The sequence below is a fragment of the Palaemon carinicauda genome, chromosome 26, assembly GCF_036898095.1.
Source record: "Palaemon carinicauda isolate YSFRI2023 chromosome 26, ASM3689809v2, whole genome shotgun sequence".
Lineage (NCBI taxonomy): Eukaryota > Metazoa > Arthropoda > Malacostraca > Decapoda > Palaemonidae > Palaemon > Palaemon carinicauda.
The window spans coordinates 33,902,395-33,927,395 of record NC_090750.1 but is presented as its reverse complement, the minus strand read 5'-3'; the positions used below and the strand labels follow the sequence as shown (position 1 = coordinate 33,927,395).

The 25,001-nt window shown below is 33.7% G+C and overlaps 1 protein-coding gene across 1 annotated transcript in view; it reads right to left on the bottom strand.

Annotated features, from left to right (window-relative positions):
- Positions 1-9,057: 9,057 nt before the first annotated feature.
- Positions 9,058-25,001, bottom strand: part of LOC137619481 (uncharacterized) — a 992,898-nt gene continuing 976,954 nt past the window's right edge. The window contains 3 exon segments of the mRNA XM_068349542.1: positions 9,058-12,672; positions 12,986-13,110; positions 13,474-13,616. Coding sequence (XP_068205643.1) covers positions 12,531-12,672; positions 12,986-13,110; positions 13,474-13,616 — 410 coding nt within the window. The 3' untranslated portion in view covers positions 9,058-12,530.

Sequence of the window (25,001 nt, the reverse complement as noted above, 5' to 3'; positions counted from 1 at the left end):
TGTGGTTAAGACAAAATCTGGCCATTGCAGATCATAGATTTGACTCTATCAGGATATCAACTCCCAAAGAGGTAAAAGATGATCCAGATAATCTGTTACTCTGTCCCATAAGAGCAGTCAGAAAATATCCAAATCACATGATGTATGTGTTCTTGTTGCAACCTTAAAGTTCTGCTAAAACTGCCTGGTAGCCCAAGTTCTTAGTGCAAGTGTCTGAATCAGGTAAGATACCTTCACAGGTCACTACCTGAGAGATTGTACTCAAGGATCCTTGGACATCTTTTCTTTAGGTCCTAATGTTGCAGCTCAGCAAATAATTTAGCTTATGCTTTTACGAGACTCCCAATCTTAGTAACCCCATTTAAATGACGCATTTGAATAGCTAGAAAAACTACAAAATATTGTAAAATTTTTAGTATTTTAATTTGATTATGTATCCTTGAATAATTTTCTATTTGAAAAAGGAATAAGGAAATTAGAATTTATATAGAATTTCCAGTAACTTCCTTATATGTTAACAAAAACAAGTATATTTTTTAAATAAATCTTTTTGAAATTACCATCACCTGATGATATGAAATTTGTTTAATTATAATTATTCCATGAAATTTGTTCACTTATAACTCGTCTTGATTTGCTAATATGATGCATATTAGTAGATTGGCCAGGGCACCAGCCACCCATTGAAATACCACTACCAGAGAGATATGGAGTCCTTTGACTGGCCAGACAGTACAACATTGGATCCTTCTCTCTGGTTACGGTTAATTTTCCCTTTGCCCACACATACACCGAATAGTCAGGCCTATTTTTGACAGAGTCTCCTCTGTCCTCATACACTCGACAACACTGAGATTACTAAACAATTCTTCTTCACCCAAGGGGTTAACTACTGTACTGTAATTGTTCAGTGGTAAGCAGCTCTTCTAGGATAAGGCCACTCCAAAATCAAACCACTGTTCTCTAGTCTTGGGTAGTGTCATAGCCTCTGTACCATGGTTTCCCAATATCTTGGGTTACAGTTCTCTTGCTTGAGGGTACACTCAGGCACACTATTCTATCGTATTTCTCTTCCTCTTGTTTTGTTAAAAAGATTTTATAGTTTGTATAGAAAATATCTATTTCAATGTTGTCACTGATCTTGAAATATTTTATTTTTCCTTGTTTCCTTTCCTCACTGGGCTATTTTCCGTGTTGGAGCTCCTGGACTTATAACATCCTGCTTTTCCAACTAGGGTTGACGCTTAGCAAATGATAATAATAATAATAATAATAATAATAATAATAATAATATGGCTAAAAAGAAAATCAATTTTAGTCAACGATTCTCCTAGCTCCTAAATCACTCAGTTGTCAAACTTTCCCTTTGGTTTAAATTTTTTTTTTCCTTCCGACTCCCGATAAATAATTAAAAAATTGCGGGGACTGGAAAATATACCAGGACCTATTTCTTGCTCTCATCTTATGCTATTTAAAGAGGTTTATTTTTTTTAGATTATATTTTTCTATTAAGAAAAGAAACAAGCAAGCAAGCAAAATGATACTGTATCTGGTTTATTTCTACAATAATTTAAATAGGCGTAGTGTAAATGTGTTTTTTTTCACTCTATTTACTATTTAAAGTAAAAAATTGATCTCTTATGCATGAAGGAATCAAATACTTTTAAAAGGAAATAATAAGCTCAAAATTATTAGATATAAACGATGAAAAGAGGGGAAATAAATTTAAGGGATATGTTTAAAACTTAATGTAAAGAGGTGTCAATTTACGTACATCTAACATGAAAATTTTTAGGGAGAGAGAGAGTTATTAATGACAACTTTGTGAGCGTTAGTGAAGTTTATGTCGTTGTTTGTTATCTTATTGTATTGACTTGTGGTAGATAAATGTTCATACCTTAGTTAAAAAAGAACTGCTAATGGTGTAATAACTGTATTGTACTGCATACAAAACCTTAAAACTCGGCATTCAATTTCGGCAACTCAGACCAACTAGTTTAAGCCGACATTATCGCATTTAGTCTGGTGAAAATACACCAAAAAATTATCAAACCCAGAAAAAAAAATATTATGTTAATGAATTTGGTATCAAAATTAGGGCAATTTTATGTAGATTAACATATCCGAAATCTTTCCACAATGCGCTTGGTCAGTTTTTTGTTTACAGTTAAGTAACAAGGAGTGAGATGTTTTACAAAATTTAGTTACCTTTTGTCCAATTTCAAGATTATCGCTAACAGAAAAGTAACCAGAATTCTGTATTTCCTTTCGTTCTTATTTTATAACTGTATATATAACCAAGAATTGATGAGAATTAGAATTATAAATTTGTTGTTGATAACTTCACTAGCTTTTTCCTCTGAAATAGTGATTGCTTGAATTTCTTTCTATCCACAAGATCCTTGTATTTTTTCTATTCCATTCATGTCATTTTTACTATTATTATCGTTATTATTATTATTAATATTATTATTATTATTATTATTATTATTGTTGTTTTTGTTGTTTTGTTGTTGTTGTTGTTGTTGTTGTTGTTACTAGGCAAGCTACAGCCCGAACTGGAAAAGCAGGATGCTATAAGCCCGAGGGTTCCAACAGGGAACAATAGCCCAGTAAGAAATGGAAATAAAGAAATAAATAAAATACAAGAGAAATAATGAACAATTGATATAACAACATTAAAATAGATCTCTCATAAACTACTGTGCTAGGCGGTATATCTTAGCAATCCATGTTTCTGACCTTCCTTCATATTCAGATCTTCCCGGAAGTTCCATCCTGTTCGTAATACTAGGTATGCAGTTAATTTTAATAGTCAGGCCTTCTCCATCATGAGGCTCAATATCACACAGTACTCTAGAAGTTTTATTCCAGCTGTGACCAAGTTGTGGAATGATCTTCCTAATCGGGTAGTTGAATCAGTAGAACTTCAAAAGTCCAAACTCGCAGCAAACGTTTTTATGTTGAACAGACTACCATAAGTCTTTTTATAGTTTATATATCAAATACTGTACCTGTTTTAATGTTTTTAAAATATTTTATTTCAATTTTCATTACTTCTTATATCATATATTTATTTTCTTATTTCCTTTCCTCACTGTGCCAGGCAGTATATCTTAGCACTCCCTGTTTACCGTGCTAGGCGGCATATCCTAGCAATCCATGTTTGCCAACGGTTATACTCGTATAAGCGGATGAGCAACTTGGCGCAGTAATGAGAGCTTTCAGTGTGGAGGCAATGTCCTCCCTAATCTCAGTGAAGTCACTGGCAGCAGGGTGATGGATTGAGTTTAAGGCAATGAACAAACTGTCTCTTCGATTTTACTTCTGATGCCTGGCGGTTAATCTTACTAGAATTAGTAAGGACCAGCAGAGGTCACTTGCCTTAGTTAGATAGGCATTGTGCATCACAAGGAACTAGATATCTTTTGATGTATCTAGTCAATGAATCCTCTATGGATTTAGTCAGTCATAGAAAGAGAAGATGACAGAATGGCCCCCAGTCCCGGGCATAGCAGGGTGCTGAGAATCTCCCAGTTATAAATACTGAAAAAAAATGAAAATATGTAATTGGAATGTTAGAGCTATGAATCAGAATGGGAAGTTACAGCAAGTGGAGAGTGAATTTATGAAATATAGTTTAGATATCTTGGCCCTAAGTGAAACACGTTGTAAGGGGCTTGTAAGGAAACTTTAGACCAAGGAAATATGTATATATATATATATATATATATATATATATATATATATATATATATATATATATATATATATATATATATATATATCTACTCAGGAAGATTAGATGGAGTTGAAAGAGAAGGAATAGGAATGATGATGACACCAAGAGCAGAAAAGGCATTAACTGAGTGGAGAGCTGTAAATAGTAGATTGTTACTAGCAAAGTTCAAATCAAAGCAGTGCAATATGAGTATTACAGTTCGCTGTGCCCCAACAAATGATTCCCCTGAAAAAAGGAAAGATGAATACTATGAAGAACTGCAGAGGGTAATAGATGACATCCCTGAAAGAGATATGAAAATTGTGATTGGTGACTTTAATGCTAAAGTTAGAAGAAATAATCAAGGGATAGAGAATGTGATGGATGTTGAGGGTCTTGACGACGTTGCAAATGAAAATGGAGCACATTTCATAAGTTTCTGTTCAGCAAACAATCTTGTCATTGGAGGTACTCTTTTTCAACACAAGAACATCCACAAGTATATTTGGACCTCACCATGTGGCAATTACAAAAATCAGATAAATCACATTGCCATTAATAAAGAGAGGAGGACTCTGAGGGATGTTTGAAGCTATAGAGATACAGATATTGGTAGTGATCACCAGCTCCTCATTGCCACACTGAAATTAAAACTGAAAGCACCCAACTGAAAGATAGATAGAATACCAAGGTTTGATACAACTAAGCTTTCAGAGGAAGAGCATAGAGAAACAATTGCAATTGAATGTAGAAATCGATTTTGAGTCCTAGAGACTTTTAGAGATGAAGAACAGACAATTAATGAAGAATGGTGTGATATTAAGAACATATATCAGTCAGTTGGTAGTGAAGTCTTGGGGCACGCAGTTACAAGAAGAAAGTCATGGATATCAAATGATACTTGGGATATTATAGAAAGGAGACAAAGACCGAAATTGATTGCTGAAAGTTTTCGAGGAATTAATGAAAATTACAAGGTAGAGCTTTTCCAGTATTGATAGTTAAGTCATAAGAATAGCCAGAAATGATTGGGGAGAATATTTAGACAGGAAAGCAGATGAGGCTGACAAAGCTATAAATTCAGGGAGTGGCTATTGTGTAAGAATTGCTCGTAGAGTTATAAATGAAATCTCTAAGGGGGGAAAGAAAAAGAACCATACACCATCAAAAAGGGCTATGGATTTTTCATAACAAGAGAATATGAAGAAAGGCAACGTTGGATTGAACACTTTAGTCAGGTCATGAATAGGAGATATGAAGGGAATAATTTGATTGATATACTTGAAGTTGATGAACACCTTGATGTGCCCATGGATGAATTCAGTGCGTTTGAAGTCGAAGCTATCCTAAAAAAACTAAAGAGATGGAAAGCCCTGGGATACGGTAGAATAACTGCCGAGATGATACTGGTCGAAAATGAAGTGACTCCCAGACTACTTACAAGATTATTTTGTAGCATGTGGCATGAAGTGGCAAAGCATGATGGATGGGAGTTAGGAGTGTTGGTGAATATAGCAAAAAAAAGGAGACCTGATTGATTGCAATAATTACAGAGGCATAATACTTACATCATTTGTTGTGAAAATATATAGTATGCATATCTAAAGAGACTGGAGAGTAAGATTGATGAAAAGCTGAGAGATGAACAAGCAAGATTTAGAAAAGGTAGAAGTTGCACTGACCAAATGTTCATTTCGAGACATGTTGAACAGCAATGCGTAGAATATAGAAATCCCCTTGTGATTGCATTTGTGGACTATGAAAAAGCCATTGATAGTGTGCACCGGCCAATTTTCTGGAGAGTCCTGCGTTATTATGGAATTCCTCTGTGATGTAAACTTGATTAAGTCTGTTAATGAGCAAATGAGTTTCCTGTGAATAGCGTAGTACTCCAAGGGAAAGGGTTGTGACCTATGTTGTTTATCCTCCTCATGGATTTTGTAACACGTAGGACCTTTGGAGATGGGGGAGAAGGATTGGACTGGATTAGTGATAGGAATTTAGCAGACCTAGCATATGCTGAGGATGGTGTCCTTGTTAGCAGAACACCACAGAATTTGCAATGGTTGCTTACCAGAATGCATGAAATATCACACGAGGTTGGGCTGAAGATAAATAGAAGAAAGACAGAGATGATGATAACGGAGTATTCAAAAGATGAAAAATCATTGGAAGGAGAAAGGATTAATAAGGTAGAATCATTTAAGTATTTAGGAACTAGGATCTCCAATATAGGGTCTTCAGAATTAGAGTTTAGTGAAAAATTGAAAAGAGCAAATCAAACAATGGCTAGGTTAAGTAAAATTTGGAAATCAAATCCCTTGAAATGACATATAAAAATCAGACTATATATCAGTTTAGTGTGATCGGTGTTGCTATATGGACATGAGTTATGGTATGACAATGAAACAATCTCCAATAGATTTAGTAGATTTGAGAACAAAGCCCACAGAAGGATATTTGGAGTTAAGGGCAAGGACAGAACTAGAAATGAAACTATAAGAGAGATTACTCGAGTGCCAAATGTGGATGAGATCATGATGCGGGATAGATGGAGATGGTTTGGGCATGCTCTATGCACTCCTCAAGAGAGATTAGTTCACCAAATGTTCAGCAGGGCTCCACAAGGCAATAGAAGAGTGGGAAGACCCAGGCCTACATGGCTGAGGACTATGAAATGCGAAGTAGGAGATGATGAATGGAGAAGTATTAAATTGAAAGCTGAAGATAAAGACGACTGGCGAAATCTAACCGAGACCCTTAGTGTCAATAGGCGTAAATAATGATAATTATATATATGTATATATATATATATATATATATATATATATATATATATATATATATACATATATATAATTATCATTATTTACGCCTATTGACACTAAGGGTGTATATATATATATATATATATATATATATATATATATATATATATATATATATATATATATATATATTCTAAGGAGACTGAAGAGTAAGATTGATGAAAAGCTGAGAGATGAACAAGCAAGATTCATGTATATATATATATATATATATATATATATATATATATATATATATATATATAAATAAATATATATATATATATATATATATATATATATATATATATACATATATATATATATATACATATATATATATATATATATATATATATATATATATATATTGCGAAGCCACGCCGTAACTGCCTGTAACACAAATATGCGTAGGTGTAAACATACCTTTAATTTTTACTAGTAAGTGAAATGAACAACAGAAGAGCAAAGATTAATAAATGATTGGATAACATAATTAAAGTAATAAGAGAATACGTAATACAATAAAGTGTGGATGACGACAGACGGCTATGATGGACGGGATGAAGTCCCATTTTGTATGCCGAGGGCAGCTTGGAAGTCCGATTATCCAAGGCTCCAACAATTTCCATATTTTTTTTTGTGTATGTCAGTTCTTTACGGTGACAATTTTGTTTAATTTGCTTTAAATCCTTCCACTGTCACACATTTGAAGCGAAGCTTTTTATGAACATATTCCTTTAGATATTTTCCAATTTCTTATAATAGTTTATGGCATTAGTTCGTACAATAGTCATACTAACAGTTCACAAAGGGAAGTTATATAGGGCCTTTGGAAGTTGGGGAATCTCTTTGATCCCCTAAAATTAGTTAATTATTGAATCATGGAATTAAGCCCTAGCTGACGTATAAATCAATATTTTCCACATCACATTAGGCAGCAAAGCGTACAGGAACGGATGAATTCCATTGCCATCGCTCATCTTTGAATTACTGTCAAGAAATTCACTCAAAAGGGGTCTTCAATAGTTCATATGACTTTTTGATACTCAACTTTCTCTCTCTCTCTCTCTCTCTCTCTCTCTCTCTCTCTCTCTCTCTCTCTCTCTCTCTCTCTCTCTCTCTCTCTCTCTCTCTCTCTCTAACAATCCCTTTATTTATCAATTCTGAGAAAATACACTGGCTGATTTGTATCTAATTTTCTGTTCTTTTCTTCTTAGACATATTGTTCTTTAGGCTTAACCTAGAACGAGCATTTCATTGATTTAGTAGTCGTTTTTTAAAGAAGAATTTTAATCACTATAAAGAAATTATATTTATTCAAAATTTGGACTAAAGAAGATAGCCTAAACTTCCTACATTTTGTTATTTAAAATTTTGGCGTATTCGATTATTTAATATAAATTGATGTGATTTTACACAATTTTAAAGAATGGTGTTAACAAATTTTTTGAATTTTGGTTCTGCTTTTAACTTTAGAAGGGTTATTGCTTTTCTCATTGAGTAGCAGAGATCGTTATCTAGTTTATTTATTTGATATATTCAAATGTCCATGTATATGTTTGCCTATATGCATGAACACAAGCTCATATATAGACGTACATGTATTTACTCGTATGCATTGCATAAGACAATGAACGAACATCCATTACACATGCACACCCACACCGAAATACAGTACAAACACACGTGTGTGTATGTATATATATATATATATATATATATATATATATATATATATATATATATATATATATATACATATATATATACAGTATATATATATATATATATATATATATATATATATATATATATGTATATATATATATATATATATATATATATATATATATATATATATATATATATATGAATGTAAGGATAAATTGTTTAAAAGAATAGACAGGGCAAATCTCTCAATATAACGGGGCTTTCCCCTGTGACATCCGGTCGCCACCGGGGAGGACTGGTAGGTCCTGCCTGTGATATATCGTTCGTGAATTTTTAGCTGCATATTGTAAGTTTTTTTTTTTTTCTGCAGTGTAAAGGTTTATACAGTTTTTCTTGTGATGCATAGAGATTATGTAATTGGTTACAAATATATATATAAAAAAAGGAATGTTTTTCGCGTCACCCACATTTAGTACCATGTCCCAAAGGCAAGTATTTTGGCTCTTATGGCAACTTTACGCCAAAATCTGTCCCAAATAATCGAGATTTATTTATCCTACGTCTGTTCATATTCGAAATATCAAATTACAGGATGTATATGAATTTCAGCAATACTCGAACATGCTTTTTTTTTTTTTTTTTTTTTTTTTTTTTTTTTTTTGCCACTATCATGGGGAAACATTAGCTTGATAGTAAAATTCTAAGATTTTTTAAGAATGTGTTCACGTGACATCCCACTTAGCTCAGAAATGCAAAAGGATATTTTTAGAAGCAACTTGAAATAAGCTAGAGCAATAAAACTATACGCTTACAAAACACTGATCCAAATCGACAAAGGTGCAATAAAAGACACACTCAGTGGCAACAATAACTTTAATAACAGCAGCAAAATAATACAATGATTGAAATAATTGATCCTAGGAATGTGTCAGGTTTAATACTGAATTTTCCGTATTGGATGGAGCCATAAAGAAGTCATGACAAACAGAAAAAAAAGGAAACAAAAAAAATTAGGATGAAATACTTCCAAAGATTAATGTATCAAACTGGTATAACATGGAACCTTGGGTTGGGGAAACCTTTTTATTTAAAACACTTATGTACAACATATATTTTATCGGTATTTATTTTCCTTTGTGTTTAAAACAATTTCCAAGTTTACCAAGAAAACACTTCATCTGCGATAAAAATGCACACTGAAATTTGTTGTGGCCACATAGGACTATAAAATTTTTAAATGTTAAGGACACAAATGCTTCCATAGAGTAATAAATATGTCCTACTCACAGATGCTTTACATCTTGTTTCTGAAGGTTGTTTTGTTTTTATCTTTTTATTTTCACCGAACTATGAATATCTTACAAACAATTATTAATGAATTACTTATTACATTTTTTTTAGTAATCAACAAAGTGAAATTTCAAGTTGATGGAAAAACTCTGAAAGAAACATGGCAGGGGCTTTCGAAATTATAAGGACCAATATTCAAGTAAATTCTCTTTGGCAGCATTGGGTCTACCTGTAATGTGACGATAGATGATCCTAATAGAAAAACTCTTATTTCCTTCTGAACCTTATATGATAAAATTTGATTCTTAATGATTACAAGCATCGTTCTAGGTACTTTTCTGGTCTTATCACCAGACTGAATTTCTACAAAGTTTTATCCCTTAAATATTGCATTGGAAACAGCTAAAGGAGAAGAGGAAACAAAACATGGAAGAAGAAAAAGAGAGATGGAAAATGCAAGCATAAGATAAAACGATCACCCTGCCTGAGGAAAAAGGGAAACGGATTACTCAGAAATAATTTGAAACAGACACAATGAATTAATGCATGGAGGAATGACAGAGGATTGTTTGCTACATATGGAGATCACTAAAGCTATAAATTCACGTTTGTTGGTTTTCCTTGTATCTACCTTTGGGTAAAAGGACAAAACGTGCAGCTGAAGAAAGAATACAGAGGGAAAAACAACATTGGTAAACGTTGCGTTGGTGCTGACTAAACCTATACGAGATTAAAAGGAGGATCTGCAGCTGATATTCTATGTATCGTAAGATATCTCTCTTCTTACTTTTATTCTTAATTCCGTTACAGAAGCATCAAATGCTAACCAATCTTATATGTACATATTGGCACTATCATGAACGTATATTTAGGCATATCCTTCGATAATAAGAATTATATAAAAAGGAGGATAGAAGAATTATCATTATTGATACTATTCATTAAGAAGAAACGATCAGTTCATGAATTAAAATTAAGAGCAAAATCAACGTTTCCTTAAAGCAAAATTGTGACCGCAATAAGTTATATCTTTTGTATCAAAAGCTAACCCAGTATGAGTCTTTTATAAACAAAAATGTCAGTGAAACCAGCAAGGATGGTAATATACAAATCAATTTCGACTCTTATAGCCTGCAGTATCTTATTCTTCGACAATAATTAACGAGAAATCAAAATTGAATCAGATGCAACTTTCATTAGTGCGTGACTATCTTCGCCTAATAAGTTGATAAATGGATCGATAAATAAACACACACACACACACACACACTTAAATACGTACATTTCTATATGTACGCATTTATAAATATACAGTCTAACTTGTTTTAAAGTGTTAAATGAAATCAAACCTAACTGCTTCCTAATGAATACTAGGCAAGATATCTCATGATAGCCAGACTAAACTAGATTTAGAGTTAAACCAATACACCTAAAAATACAATCCATCAATTAAGAATAAACTATCTGACGCGTCGCCCAGGATTAACTTGATTTCCCGTATTCACCAGTCACATAATTTGGAGATTGTTTCAAGGGAGTGTTACATTGAAACATTTTCTGACATCTTTAGAGATCTTGTCATAAAATTCAAAACAAGGTTACATTATTTATGGCACAACTGAAGTTGCCCTTGTGACGGTGATGCATTGGTTACTGGGTCAAAGTTTGGTGATAAGTTGTTGCCAGCTCTCAGGAAGCTGCACCCCGTGTGACATAGACTTTTGCAAGTAATCAACAAAAGGAAATCATGATAACAGCTGCAATTGCAGAATGGGTCACACAAAGATATACTACAAAGATATAGCATTATTGAACAGCGCGAAGGAAATGCATAAACTGTTGCATGTTCTTCATACAGCTACGAATCTAGTCCATTGGTTTGCTTTCGAATGCTAGAAGCACTACCTCGCCTCATCACAGGAGGAAATGCAAAACTACAGGTGTAGACAAAACTAGAATTTGTGTTAAGTGTTGAAAGTTATTGGCAGTTGATAATTGTATCATATCACCTCGTAACAAGAACTGCCGAATGCAACAACAATGTACAATACATAGTAATTAAATACGTGACAACAAAGTTGTTAAATCTCTGAATACTGATTTAAAATTAAGTCTCAAATTAATTGTACTATTCTTTCAAAATACATCTATGACAGTACTTGTCATCTCTTACATATCCTAAAAGATGAAATTATTCACCCATATGAGGACGAATGGGGAAGAAGGGGTGGGGGACAATGCATTATTAAAGGAAAGTTTTGACAGTAGAAAAATGTTTTGGCCCTTGGAGTAACTACTGCTTAACTTGATTCAGAGAATATTTCTGATTTTTTTTTTTATTCAAAGAGAAGTGAGTGCGCTAATGGGAAAGATTTTTTTTTTATTTTTTTACAAATGGTGTTCAATCTTCACAGTAGTCGACGAGCAACAATTTTTTAAAAGTTATTGTTCTTCAAACATCAATGTAAGAAGGAAGATAAACTTTCAGCAAATATATACAGTACACACATATTTAATGGACATTTTTCCTACCACGCTACACTGTCTGGTATCCTGTAGAGAGAATATTTATGTGACAGTAAGACAAAATACATTTATGGTATTTATGCTATGAATGTTTCTCAAGAATAAAAATAAACCAGAGTGGAAAGAAACACCAGTGTTTCATATACCATTATCAATATCATGATTCTTTTTTACAACAGGTGCATCCTCTGCCTCATGCATTTGTTGTTTGCTTCATTGATTTTATTTGTTTTTCTTGGTGTTATTCAAAAGTCAGTCATTGTTCTGAGACTCCCTCACTACGAATGAGCTGAGGACCTCATGTTAGCCAACACGTTAAAAGAATATCAGGATTAGTTCCCCAACAGCTTCACAATTAAGTGCATTACAGTACTGCACAGTACAAAATAACCAAGTGAAACTGCACGAGAGAAGGGCGTCTCTCTATCCTAAATTGGCATCACAAGTTTTCTTATCATTTTCCAGAGAACAAATGTACTCATGAGGGCAGAGGAGTTGGGTCAACCGCAGCATTACTTAATCAAAGGAAGTTCTTGGTTGTCACACACATCAACGTTGTAATAGACAGCGTCAGAATCAGAATTGGAGCAGGTCATTGGCATGGCTGCCCCATCAGGGTCAGTCTCCAGACGCAAGGAGCCTGATCTCTCCCACCTGCCAAGAAAAGAAATTTATAAATATTAAGATCAATATCTAAAAATAGTCAACTTATCATATTTAGATATATTCTAGGATCAAGTAGACCGAGAAGTGATGATATAGACTACATTAGTAAAATTTAAAAAGGATTGATTCTAGAGAAAAAAATAGATATATATCTTATAACATAACTTACAGAGATTGAGTAATGGATTTTTATTCATACATTGGTGTCAAAATACACCGAAAGGGATAATAAGTACTTGGCGAGGAGCTCACAAAGGATAAATTAAAGCAAACATATTTGAATCATTAAGATATAATGTACCTTGACTTGTCAAACAAAGAGGTGGGACGTGGTCTCCTCACAGAGGGCAGAACTTTACTTGGCCTTGGTAATTTCACGAAACACTTGCGATATGTCCTGTTCACTCGGCAGTGACAGACTCCAACCTTTTGGAAATAGGTGTACAATAAGTAAAATCAAATGATTTACTTTTATAAATGGTTATTATCACTCGAGGCAAGATATCATGGTACTCATGATTCTTTATTTGTGAACTTTTCTGTATTTTTTTCATTGACATTTGCAGTTACAAAGAATAGAAAATACAATCTTTATATATGCATCAAACCCCAATAATCAATAAAAAAGATTGTGAAAAATTATCCTACGTAAATTAGAAAAATCATGAATGAGTTTAAATTCTATAGGGAATCATATAAAAATCATATTTCATAGGTCACAATGAAGCTTGAGAAGCCAACAGAATGCATAAGATTCAGGCTAATACCAATACACACAGGTTGTCTTACCACTAATGCAAAAATAAGAAGAGCCGAAGCCAGGGTGGCAAAAGCAACGTAGATGTTCCTCATGTGATTCAGGGGTAGGTGGACATCGAGAGGTCCTGGTTCCACTGTTCCGACGGCACCCACAGTTTCAGGCACGGCTTCATCTGAAGGAGTATTAGTCACAAACACACACACACACACACACACACACACACACACACACACGTGATTATCCTGATTGCTTCCATTTTTTTTTTTTCATATGGAAAGAATCCAATAGACTGATGAAGGGTAAATAGATTACGGACAAGCATACGTATATTGAGGAAGAAGAAGAAGAAGAAGAAGAAGAAGAAGAAGAAGAAGAAGAGAGAGAGAGAGAGAGAGAGAGAGAGAGAGACCAAAAATGCAAAATTTATCATTAATAATACAAGTGAATGTCGAACACAAAAAATATACATCCCATTGGGACCATATGAGCACAACGTTTAAATTGATGGGAGAAAGGCACATAAAAATCATTATAAATATGATTCTTTTCAAACCAAATTTGATTGAATTATGATTTTTTGTTATGAAAATCCTGCAGTTTTTACATCACATCAAAATACGACAAATTTATGAAAAGTATTTTTAATCTTAACAAAATGTGATTAAATGTTTGTAGATATTAGATTTTTTTCCTAACTAAAAGTAGGCTAACTTATAGCAGCAATAATTTTCCTTGAATCAAAATATGATTAAGTTATAGCAGATCTAAGTTTTGTCTAAGCCAAACATAACTAAGATATAGTCGATACAAATTCATCTTACCAAAACATGAACAATTATTGGCAGAAAAAATTTTATCTAAGCAAAACTACTTTTTTATCATTAACTTTAATTTCTCTAACATGACTGGGGTTTCTTCTTTATAAATAAATAACTAAATTATAGTAGATGTAAGTTTTGTCTACCCAAACCGTTTATAATTTAGAACAAACTTAAGTTTTCTCTAACCAAAGCAGGTAGAAGTTACAGTAACATAACCAATACATAGCCAAAACGTAATAAGCCAAGTTTTGCTTTTCGAATTAAATCATCTACATATCAGAGATAGTGGAATCTCACTTGCCATATATTTGCTCGTGAGAATCTCGGAGATTACTTGCGACCAGCAGAAATATGACGATGGCAGATCCAAAACGTCAAAGAGATGATTGCGCGTCTAGAGAATACCTCCAGATGCAGAACTAATTTGGAATCATAATTCATAATGACAATGACATATTTGTTACTGTGCTTTGGTGACATGCAAAGGAAAGTGTTTACTTGTGGTGGCATAAACAAAGAATACGGATGCACTGGAGTAACCAAATAAAAAAAAAAATGCCAATATATTATCTTCATGAAGAACAAAAGATCATGCTGAATGTTACAAAATACTTTGTTAGACATACATGTATTTATTAATCATACCAGTATTTTGATGCTATTGTTGACAGTGATATCAATTAAGTTTGTTGAGAAATTATATCATGCACAATGTTAAATCTTCTTGCTTAGTATCAAACTACTTAAATGTAGTTCTCTTGAGATTTGAGCTCAGTAAAAAATATTTTTCTTCATCAAAAAGAATGTGATTTCAGAATCTCCATTAATCAAATTAGCCAGCTCATTTCTCATATAAAAATAAATTTCATCAGAAAGAAACTGGTAAGACAAAATTAGAAGAAATGAAGCTAAAGTTTTAAATATGAGGTGTCAAGCATGTAATATAATACGTGATATGTATCCTGGCACATGCATTTATGTAAAGGTCTTCTTTTGAATGTTTAATTGTTTGGTCAATTATTGGCATGGATTTTAGCTTTCTCACGTTTGAAAATCGGTGAAGATTCGTCTGCAGAGAGAGAGAGAGAGAGAGAGAGAGAGAGAGAGAGAGAGAGAGAGAGAGAGAGAGAGAGAGAGAAGTTTCGTGCTATATGGAAGAGTTCCATCTATTCCGGTTGGTCATTCACAAGAAAAAAGGAAGGTAAGCACAACATTACATGCTGTAATAAGGCAAAATTGAAAACAATGAAAATAAACGAGAAAGTAAAGAAAAGAAGAAAATCATTCCACTAAAGGCATGCAAGTTTGAGTGACGGGGGCCAGTAGGGGATTGGAGAGGGGGTCACACCTGCACACACCTGCACATTAAGAAAACAATATCTTGAGAGGGATTTCTGATACACCTGCACATAGAGCTAACCATCGATGCAAAGCCAGGAAAACTAAAGGTGAAGCAGGTCCTAATCAGTAAGTAGAGGGTAAAATGATTCGGGCGTAGTTTTGTATGACAGTTTTCATCGCAACACAACATGGGTTAACATCAAAGGAAAACAAAGTTTAAGAAAGCTTTTTAGATTAATCAGTGACCTTTTAGATTACTGGCACATGACATGAACTAAAGATAAATTAGCTAACAATCTAAGGGTGGACAATAATATATAAGATCGAGAAGATAGGAAAGGATGAATTATTTTAGATATATCATGAAATCAAATACCGTCATTATGAAAATTTAATATATGTATGTAGATATATAAGAAAATACACTAATGCATGGTATACAAAAGTGAATGTAGTAGGTACTCTACGTAGAATACTAATATGTGTTTGAATGTGTGTACATACATATACACATTCATTTATTTCCCTCCTATGTAATTGTTCTCATTCACTTAATTCACACAGGCATAAGTATTCCCAGTCCAGTATACAAGATTTGTCCACTGATCACTATATAACATCTGAATTATACGGAGTGTATTCTAAAGTAAAATTTGAACGATTGAAAAATCCGTCGATTCTTGATCATATTGCACAGAGAACGAGAACAATTTCCTCCACGTAATAAAGATGACTCAGAAATATTAATAGATCTTCTGTCATGGAGTTTGTTCAGAATTACCTCAAAGTTTAAGATATCAAATCGGATCGAATTGCAGTACACATTACATCAACTTCACCAGAACTGAAACCAAAGGCAATAGTTTTTATTATTATTATTATTATTATTATTATTATTATTATTATTATTATTATTATTATTATTATTATTATTATTATTATTAGCCTAGGTGCCCTAGTTTGAACATTAAAATACTTCAAGTCCATGAACACCAATAAAGTAGCCCTGTACGAAAAGGGAACGATTTAAAGATCAAACTACAAAAAGTTATCTAGCAAAAAATAAAATATTAACATAAATCTCAAAAAGGTGAAACAGGTAAACAACAGATAAACTTTGAAACGAGACTTGAGTCGTCAACCTGGCCAATCAAAAAAGCTAACCTAGTTTGGTAACAGAGAAAATGAAAATTCTAACAATGTGTAGTATTGAGCCCTACGAAAGAAAATGCAAGACTTACTACGTGCCTAGTTTTATGTGATGGATAGAATAGTTTGGGAATATCTGCATGTGAAGGATGGTCAGAATTATGAAAATTCATATACAGCAGGCCCAGTGAGCTAATTCACCGACAGCACTTAAGATTAAAATAAAGACTAGGCATGAGAATTTTCTTTCTGATATGGGAGACAAAAATAATTATTTTTTTTTTTTCAGGGTAGATAGGTCTCCATGAAAATTCAATGTTTCACTGTATACTGATTTTTAGTATGATTGAAAAACAGACAGAATATGTTTCTCAAAAATGGTCATAGGATTTCAAAATAATTGCATGTTGTCAGGGAAAGATTGTCAATAAAAAAATCTGGGGGAGGGATGAAGATTATAAAACGTTTTATACTTACTAACAAACATCGAGTTTTAGAAGTATAAATTCATCCCCACATATTTTGCAACATGCACTAACCTTTGCCAGATATTTGCTAGGAGATTCAGCAACTACCTAGGATTTGGGACTGATGCAAAAAGGGTAGCATCTTTTGCATAAGCAACAAATATATTTTCAAAGCGAAATCACACATCATGCGTCTACAATATGAAACATAATGGGCCTAGATCAATATCCTGCTATCCTGAGGAACACCAGAGATTACCTTCCAGTGATAGCCTACTAGGATGAATATTAACAAATATTATTCGCGTTCCACTAGTCAAAATTCGAAGAAATAGCGCCAAATCTCCCACATGTTTAAGTTTGGAAACAAGGGGTTCATGATTAACACGATCAAAGGCAGCACTTAAATCAAGAACCTTAAAACAAAATTCTTGAAGAGATTTTATGGATTTCTGTATAACACTAGAAATTGTAAGAAGAGCACCACAAGCACCCAGGGCATTGAAGGACCCAAGCTTCAAAATAGGTAAGATATGATTAACTTTAGTAAGTAACAGATCCCTCTGACTTAGGCAAAGAAGGAAGTGTTAAGTCTATACCAAAGGATATTGTTACAGATCTGTACCAGAAAGGGCTTCTTGTATGGTAAAATTATATAAATTTTCAGTTGCAGCATAAATTCTCTTACCGACACACCTTAGTTGGTTATAATTTTTTCAAGTTATATCTGATCTAAACTGTTGTTTAAACAATTATAAGGCTTATTTATTCCCACACAATCATGTAAACTTTGATCTTGATATGGTAGATCATCATCAATGATAAAAATAATTTTTCGTGGTGAGGATTATTAAGCATGTCTTTAAAAACTTAAATCTATATTTATTGTTATTATCATTGAGCTCTTATGTAATTTCTGCCATATCTATATCAGTAACATAAATAAATTGTGATTTTTATTATGGCGCAGGAAAAATCTATTGTGATGCAGGAAATCTAGAAAGTTCTAGAATGGCTGGAATAATATACATAGACGTTACAAAGGAAGTGACATCATTTCAGATGTGTCTAAATTCCGAAATTATGTTATATCTTGGTAAATAGGGCTTTCTTTGTGAAAGTGTTTTTGTCAAGTGAATAGGAACTGTCTTAGTTTCATCCTATGCAATTATGTAAACGTAAAGTTTTTTTATCACAAAGATACTTACGAGAATATATTCTAGAAACGTGGTTTTGTGATGTATCACGTGACACAGTCATACAATATGTACCTAAGGTGGGGCATATGAAGTCGAGTTATGCATTGCGGAGGCACACTACAGATACATTTGTTCTCTCATACGTCTCTGATATCTATAATAAGAACTTTATTATCTTTGAATTGCTCAATTGCCGATATGACGATCTAAGCCTAGTACTTTTTTTTTTCTTTTGTGTTTGAATTGCTTCTGACATTCATGAGTTGATATAATGGAATAAGCATAGTACTATTTATTATTTGAATTGTTAAAAAAAAAAAAAAGAAACTGTTAATGTTTCTGTTTAATCACTGCTATGTCATTCGGTCTAATTACTAAGCCTAAAGTTTTACGTAACCTGCTGTTAATTAAATCAAATTATGTATTAATCTGTTGATCGAAACCAATTGTATAACTTGGACCCATGCTCTGCCTGTAGCAGCACACAAGCGTCTTTTGTATTTCCTTGATTGAATAAGATACTTTTGAGATTTTTCGCGGCTTAGCACGGACGAGTGTGGATTAAGATGTAAAATTGTGATTAAGTAAACTATTTAGTAAAACCTGCTTGACAAAAAGTGTATATTCTTTTCAAATATGATATTTTTTGTAAGCCATCCTTATTATTCAATTATCTTTTTTTTTTTTTTTTCTTTTTTTTAAGAATAACTGTTACCACCTCGAGTCTGGTCATTATCCCTCTTAAAACTATTCAAGTCGTATACGTAAAGAAATCTAAGTTTGAGCATTTCAGGTAATTGAATATTCTGATTGATTTTCTGAATATGCAAAACAACAAAGTCTAGCAATCAACTGTGTTTGAAAAAAAAGAAAAAAAAATATCAGATCCTTTCTCATAAAATTGCGAAAAATTTAAAAGCAAAAATCCCTAGGTATTCTATTTCTCTATGCCTTAGATGTTAAATATACCTTACAAGAGCATATGATATTAGAAACAGATTGCTCACTTTTAGTTATTGATGAATTTACAGAATGATTAGATGTGCTTATTGGAAAATCAACTTTGTTATAAAAGGTATAGTCAGTGAATATAAGAAAGCAAATACCAAACATGTATTTCATCCCATTTATGCTATGATTTCAGTCCAATACAGCAGCAAAGTAAAAGTTCCTAAGCTTAGCAATCAGTAGGAGAAGCAGAATACAACCAGTTCCCATTGTTAGCATTGAAATCACCAATAAACTCAAAAGAGCCCCTTTTGTCATCTCTCGTATCTTAGCCAAGAGAGAAGAGAACAGAATAATGTGGCATTAATGTCCTGATTGCGATGCATGGTATATGAAGCTAATATAAAAGTTACTGAGCCTGCTAAAACCTTTATGACCTTAAATATCATAGCATGACGTTTAAAACATATTGGTTTCTTGAAGTTTGGAAAGGAGAGCATAGACGAGTGCCTCTGATCATAATAAAATATCACACTTTCTTTAAGCAACTGCAAAATCGTCAATATTACAACATAGTCCACAAATGTTATAATACATCACTGAAATTCATGCTACCTCAAATTTACTGCTCTGGGATTTCACGCAATGTCTCCAGACAATAAAGGACATCATAGAGAATCAATACGTTTTAAATGAAAAGAATGGGTTGCTAGTCTTGTGTCACTTGGAAATTAATGATAATCATTATTTCCCTTTCTCATTGAGAAACTGAATCAAACTATGACAGGTTTCAGCTTGTTCCCTCGAAAGGAAATCTATCAAAATAAAGAAGAGGAATTTCTCTAACTGAATAACCATACCTTTAGTATAAGTCTCTTAGTTACCAAATAGATATTCAATCATTTACCTTAAAAATAAACTACAAGAAATCAGTCTTATTTCTGATTGAATAGGTGGAAATTCTTTACCATTGGATTCGGCATATTTACTATTCCTCCATCACTAGGTGTCTGTTCATTTGGTTTAAATAAGTGCCGAATACAAATTATACTAAACAATCCACATCCATCTGAGGTTGCGCAAGATATATTGATCTAATATTTGACTATTTTATGACAAACAGTAAGCTCACAGGAGACATTGATATATTTTTAATGTTTTTTTAGATCTAATTATTTGCATTCAAAATAAACCTGACAATGTGTGCATGTTAAAACCCTACAGGTGATTCTATTGCAGCCTAGGGTTGTGGTGGCCTATGTGGTAAAGTCCCTGACTGGTGATCGCCAGATTGTGGTTCGAGTCCCGCTCGACCTTCAAGTTCCTTTGGTCGCTGACACCTCACAATTCTTGAGAACTAAAGATGTGAGGCTTGGGGGAGACTATAGGTCTATCTGTAGTCATTTGCAGCCATTGCCTGGCCCTCCTTGGTCCTAGCTTGTGTGGAGAAGGAGCTTGGGCGCTGATAATATGTAAATTCTCGTATAATCTGTTCAAAATCTTACAGAGATTCCGTACAAATTCTAGAAATAAGACCCCACATGATAAGTAGTGAATTGATTAACATTAGAATAAGTGTGCTACTAACAATTTTTATTATTAATCATTATATTATTTGGTTTAAATCGAGATGCATGTCTATGATCCTTAGTCCTATATATCTGTATTTAGTATCAAAAGGAGTAACTTTTCAACCCCTCTCTCTCTTTAAGCATGGTGCACTTTGATATCAATATTCGTATTGCTAAACGTTAGATTAATTGACCTCCCCCTGGCTCATATAAGAATGCTTTCTCGGACGACAACTGAATCTTAAAATCCCAAAAGAGATTAACGCACCCCATTGTCACGTAAAACGATCCATTTTGTCTTAATCTTTTCACTTAAATAGCCGAATTTCGCCTCCAGCATATACCATTAAACCTAATTAAGAAAACAAATGTTGATAAGCTGCTCTCCTCCTCAAGATTGCCCTCTAATGCTTCAATTAAATCCCTACCCTTTTCAAAAGCCAAATCCTTTGATACAGTTTATCCCTCGTAAAATTTTACCCGTCCTTTGACCATACAGGATTAGCCAAGATTCTTGTATACGAGGCCACCCTTTCCTACTTAAATTAAATCCCTACCCTTTTCAACGGCCAAATTTACAGTTTATCCCCTGTAAAACTTTATCTGACCCTTGAACATACCAGATTAGAAATAATTCATCCAGTCCTCTCGAGTAAAAGATTAAACCCATCTGCTTTAATGCTTTCTCCATTTTAATCGGATTTCCATTATTTTAACAGCTACACATCCTCAAGCTAAATTTCCTAACCCGTAGCTTTAAAATCTTGGGATTTCTACCCAATTGTGTCCACTTATTCCAGACAGGACGGTATTTGGACGCATCGATGGGCGGACCTTACAATCTCATCCTTTCACAACTGAGACAGACACCACCTGTAATAGTAGAATGCACGCCCCTTCCTACCCGAAGATGGACATTACCTGTGACTATGAAGGGAAAAACAGTTCAACACTGGAGAAGAAAAGACCAGCCCTTACTGAGAAGAAGGGAATTCGTTCAACATCACTGCAAAAGTTAATTTATCATAACGCTTTGTGAACTTGACTGTGTTCCAGAAGCAGAAGTCAATCTTTCGTTCAACATCACTGCAAAGCCTTAGTTACTATTACTTCTTGTGAACTTGAATGAGCATCTGTGAATAATTTAATGATCCTTTGCGTATTTCTGCCCTAACGAAAGAATAATCTTCTATTTTGAAACTCTTCAAGTGACCAGGCCCCCTCTACCACCGGTATCTCTGTGGTTAATCTACAGATTGGTTCGTACCGTATATCCTTTGTTTATTGATGCATCAAAGTTAGAAGGTACACGGTGATAAACGGGCCGTTGTATTTAGTGTCTCCCTTTTGATAGTGTGGCAAAAAATTGACTCCCTTACTATAGGCCTCAAGGATGTGGTTCCTGAACAAATCCACCAGATGGTCAGTCTCTAGGGCATTGTTCTGCTCGACAGGGCAATGTCACTGTCCCTTGCCTCTGCTATTCATGATAGGCCTTTAAACCTAAACCTAAACCTATGATTTGGTTAATGAAAAGAGTGAATTTTAAAAACCTCCGAAATTAGATGCCAGAAGCTACATGTTCAATCTAATTCACAGTATGTTACGAGATAAAAAGTCGAGCTGTTGTTGAAGTTCTTGCTTTGGTAAGTCAGTTTCTTTGTTACTGAGTGTTCTGCAACTTATTATTCTCGGTATGTTACTGTGTTCAGTTTTCACGAGTGACAATCATTGGGCTAGAAAATAAGATAGCAACTCATGAAAGGGATGTGACTACTTTGGCAAATATTTTATCCTCCCAATTGGGAAATACAGTTGCTCTTTCTCTGAATGATTTTTGATGGGTCACTTTGTGGCGGAGTCATGAGATATGATGCATAACTACAGCAAAATTAAGATATTTAAAAAGACAATCTTATACCATGGATACAACTCATGATTTATTTTCTGGCAAAAGCTTAATTATGAATTTTAAGGATATTTGGTAGTGCATTTGACTACAAGCTCTCTCTTTTTCACAAAACACTTTACCTGATACTGTCAAAGAGCTGGAATTGTTCATGTCTCGTGTGTCAGATTTTGAGTTCTGTCATTGCTGGAATATTGATCTGTCTGGAAGTCTAGATCTCCATAGATCTTCATTTTTATATTATATCACTTGAAATTATAGCTTCTTTTTCTTCAGTGTCCGTCATTATTTCGATAATCGACAGCAGATATTCAGTGTGGCCATCTTCCAAAAACTCTACTTCAGCACAAAACTTCTGCTGTCCTCTGTATCAAGTGATATTGCTTTATGCTAGTTGCTTAGAAGAGATTTTACATTAACTTTGTGTTGATATGTCATAATGTTCTTAATTCTAAAAATTGTGGAATGTTCTTGGTATTGTTGTTGGAGTTGAGAGAGCTAGGGATACTATTGTAAAGTGACACGTGCCATTCTCTTTTCTTTTTTTACTTTAATTTTTGTTGTTGTATGTATTTGCTTGACTTTTCATTGATTCATCATGATTTACTACGAACTCGCGTCATTCTGATTTTCGATTTTTCCAAATACATTTTCTTCTCTGATCCTTCCTCTGTAATTGACTGGACTTTCTTGTATCAGTGAAATTCAGTTGCACGAGTTTCCTATAAATAATTTTTCTTGCAGTATTCTCTGCCCCCACCCCACCAAAAAATCCCATTTATCGAAAAGGTTACAATTTGAAATTCTCGTTTGAGAAATGCTGGAGTGCAATACATGAATTGACCGGCCAAATATAAGATTGGTTTCTATCGTTGAAAAGATGTTTGGGAACAGCCAGTTAAGTATGTCAAAGCAAGGTGAGAGTTGGTAAGTAGGAGGATACGAGGAAATACGGAAAAAAAAGAATATTTACAAGTAGAAATTGAATAAGCAGAGAATCCAATTACATTAGGACCGCTAGAAAGTTATGGGGTCCTTTGACTGGTCAGACAATACTTTATTGGATGCTTTTCTCTGGTTACGGTTCACTTCCTCTTTGCCTACACATACACCAAATAGTCTGGCCTATTCTTTACCGATTCTCTTCTGTCCTCATACACCTGACAACATTGAGATTATCAAACAATTCTTCTTCACCCAATGGGTTAACTACTACACTGTAATTGTTCAGTGGCTACTTTAGCCTTGGTAAAGGGTAGAAGAGACTCTTTAGCCATGGTAAGCAGCTCTTCTAGAAGGACACGCCCAAATCAAACCATTGTTCTCTAGTCTTGGGTAGTGCCATAGCCTCTGTACCATGGTCTTCCACTGTCTTGGTTTAGAGTTCTCTTGCTTGAGGGTGCACTCGGTCACACTATTCGATCTAATTTCTCTTCTTGTTTTGTTAAAGTTTTTATAGGTTATATAAGAAATATTTATTTTGGTCTTGTTGCTGTTCTTGAAATGTTTTATTTTTCCTTGTTTCTTTTCCTCACTGGGCTATTTTCCCTGTTGGGGCTCCTGGGATTATAGCATTCTGCTTTTCCAACTAGGGTTGTAGCTTAGCAAGTAATAATAATAATAATAATAATAATAATAATAATGTCATTACTCAAGGAGAAAAGTCCTCTTTCACACTTTTGGAAGCCTACTTCATTTTAATCTCTACGCTGTTAAAGCTATTTGTTGAATGGATAGCACCATAAATAAATAATCAAGATGGGAAACATTCACAAACAAGAATTAACAGCCTATTTCAATAACATGTAAAGAGTGATAGAGCAAACTGTATATACTCTAACCGAAGATTTAGGATAAACTTTTCTATATCACTCGCCTGAGAGAGAGAGAGAGAGAGAGAGAGAGAGAGAGAGAGAGAGAGAGAGAGAGAGAGAGAGAGAGAGAGAGAGAGAGAGAGAGGGGGAACGTTATTTTTTTTTTCTTTTTTTTGAGCTTTCAATATACAAAGATATTATTCCCTGCTTCCTTATAGACGATTAGAAACTGCTAACATGTGGGTTAGTGTAGTTACCTAAATCGTCTGTGCTGTTCACGTTTTCTTTTTAAATATTCACAAGCAAATAGAAGTAAGAAATACTTGATAAATTGTACA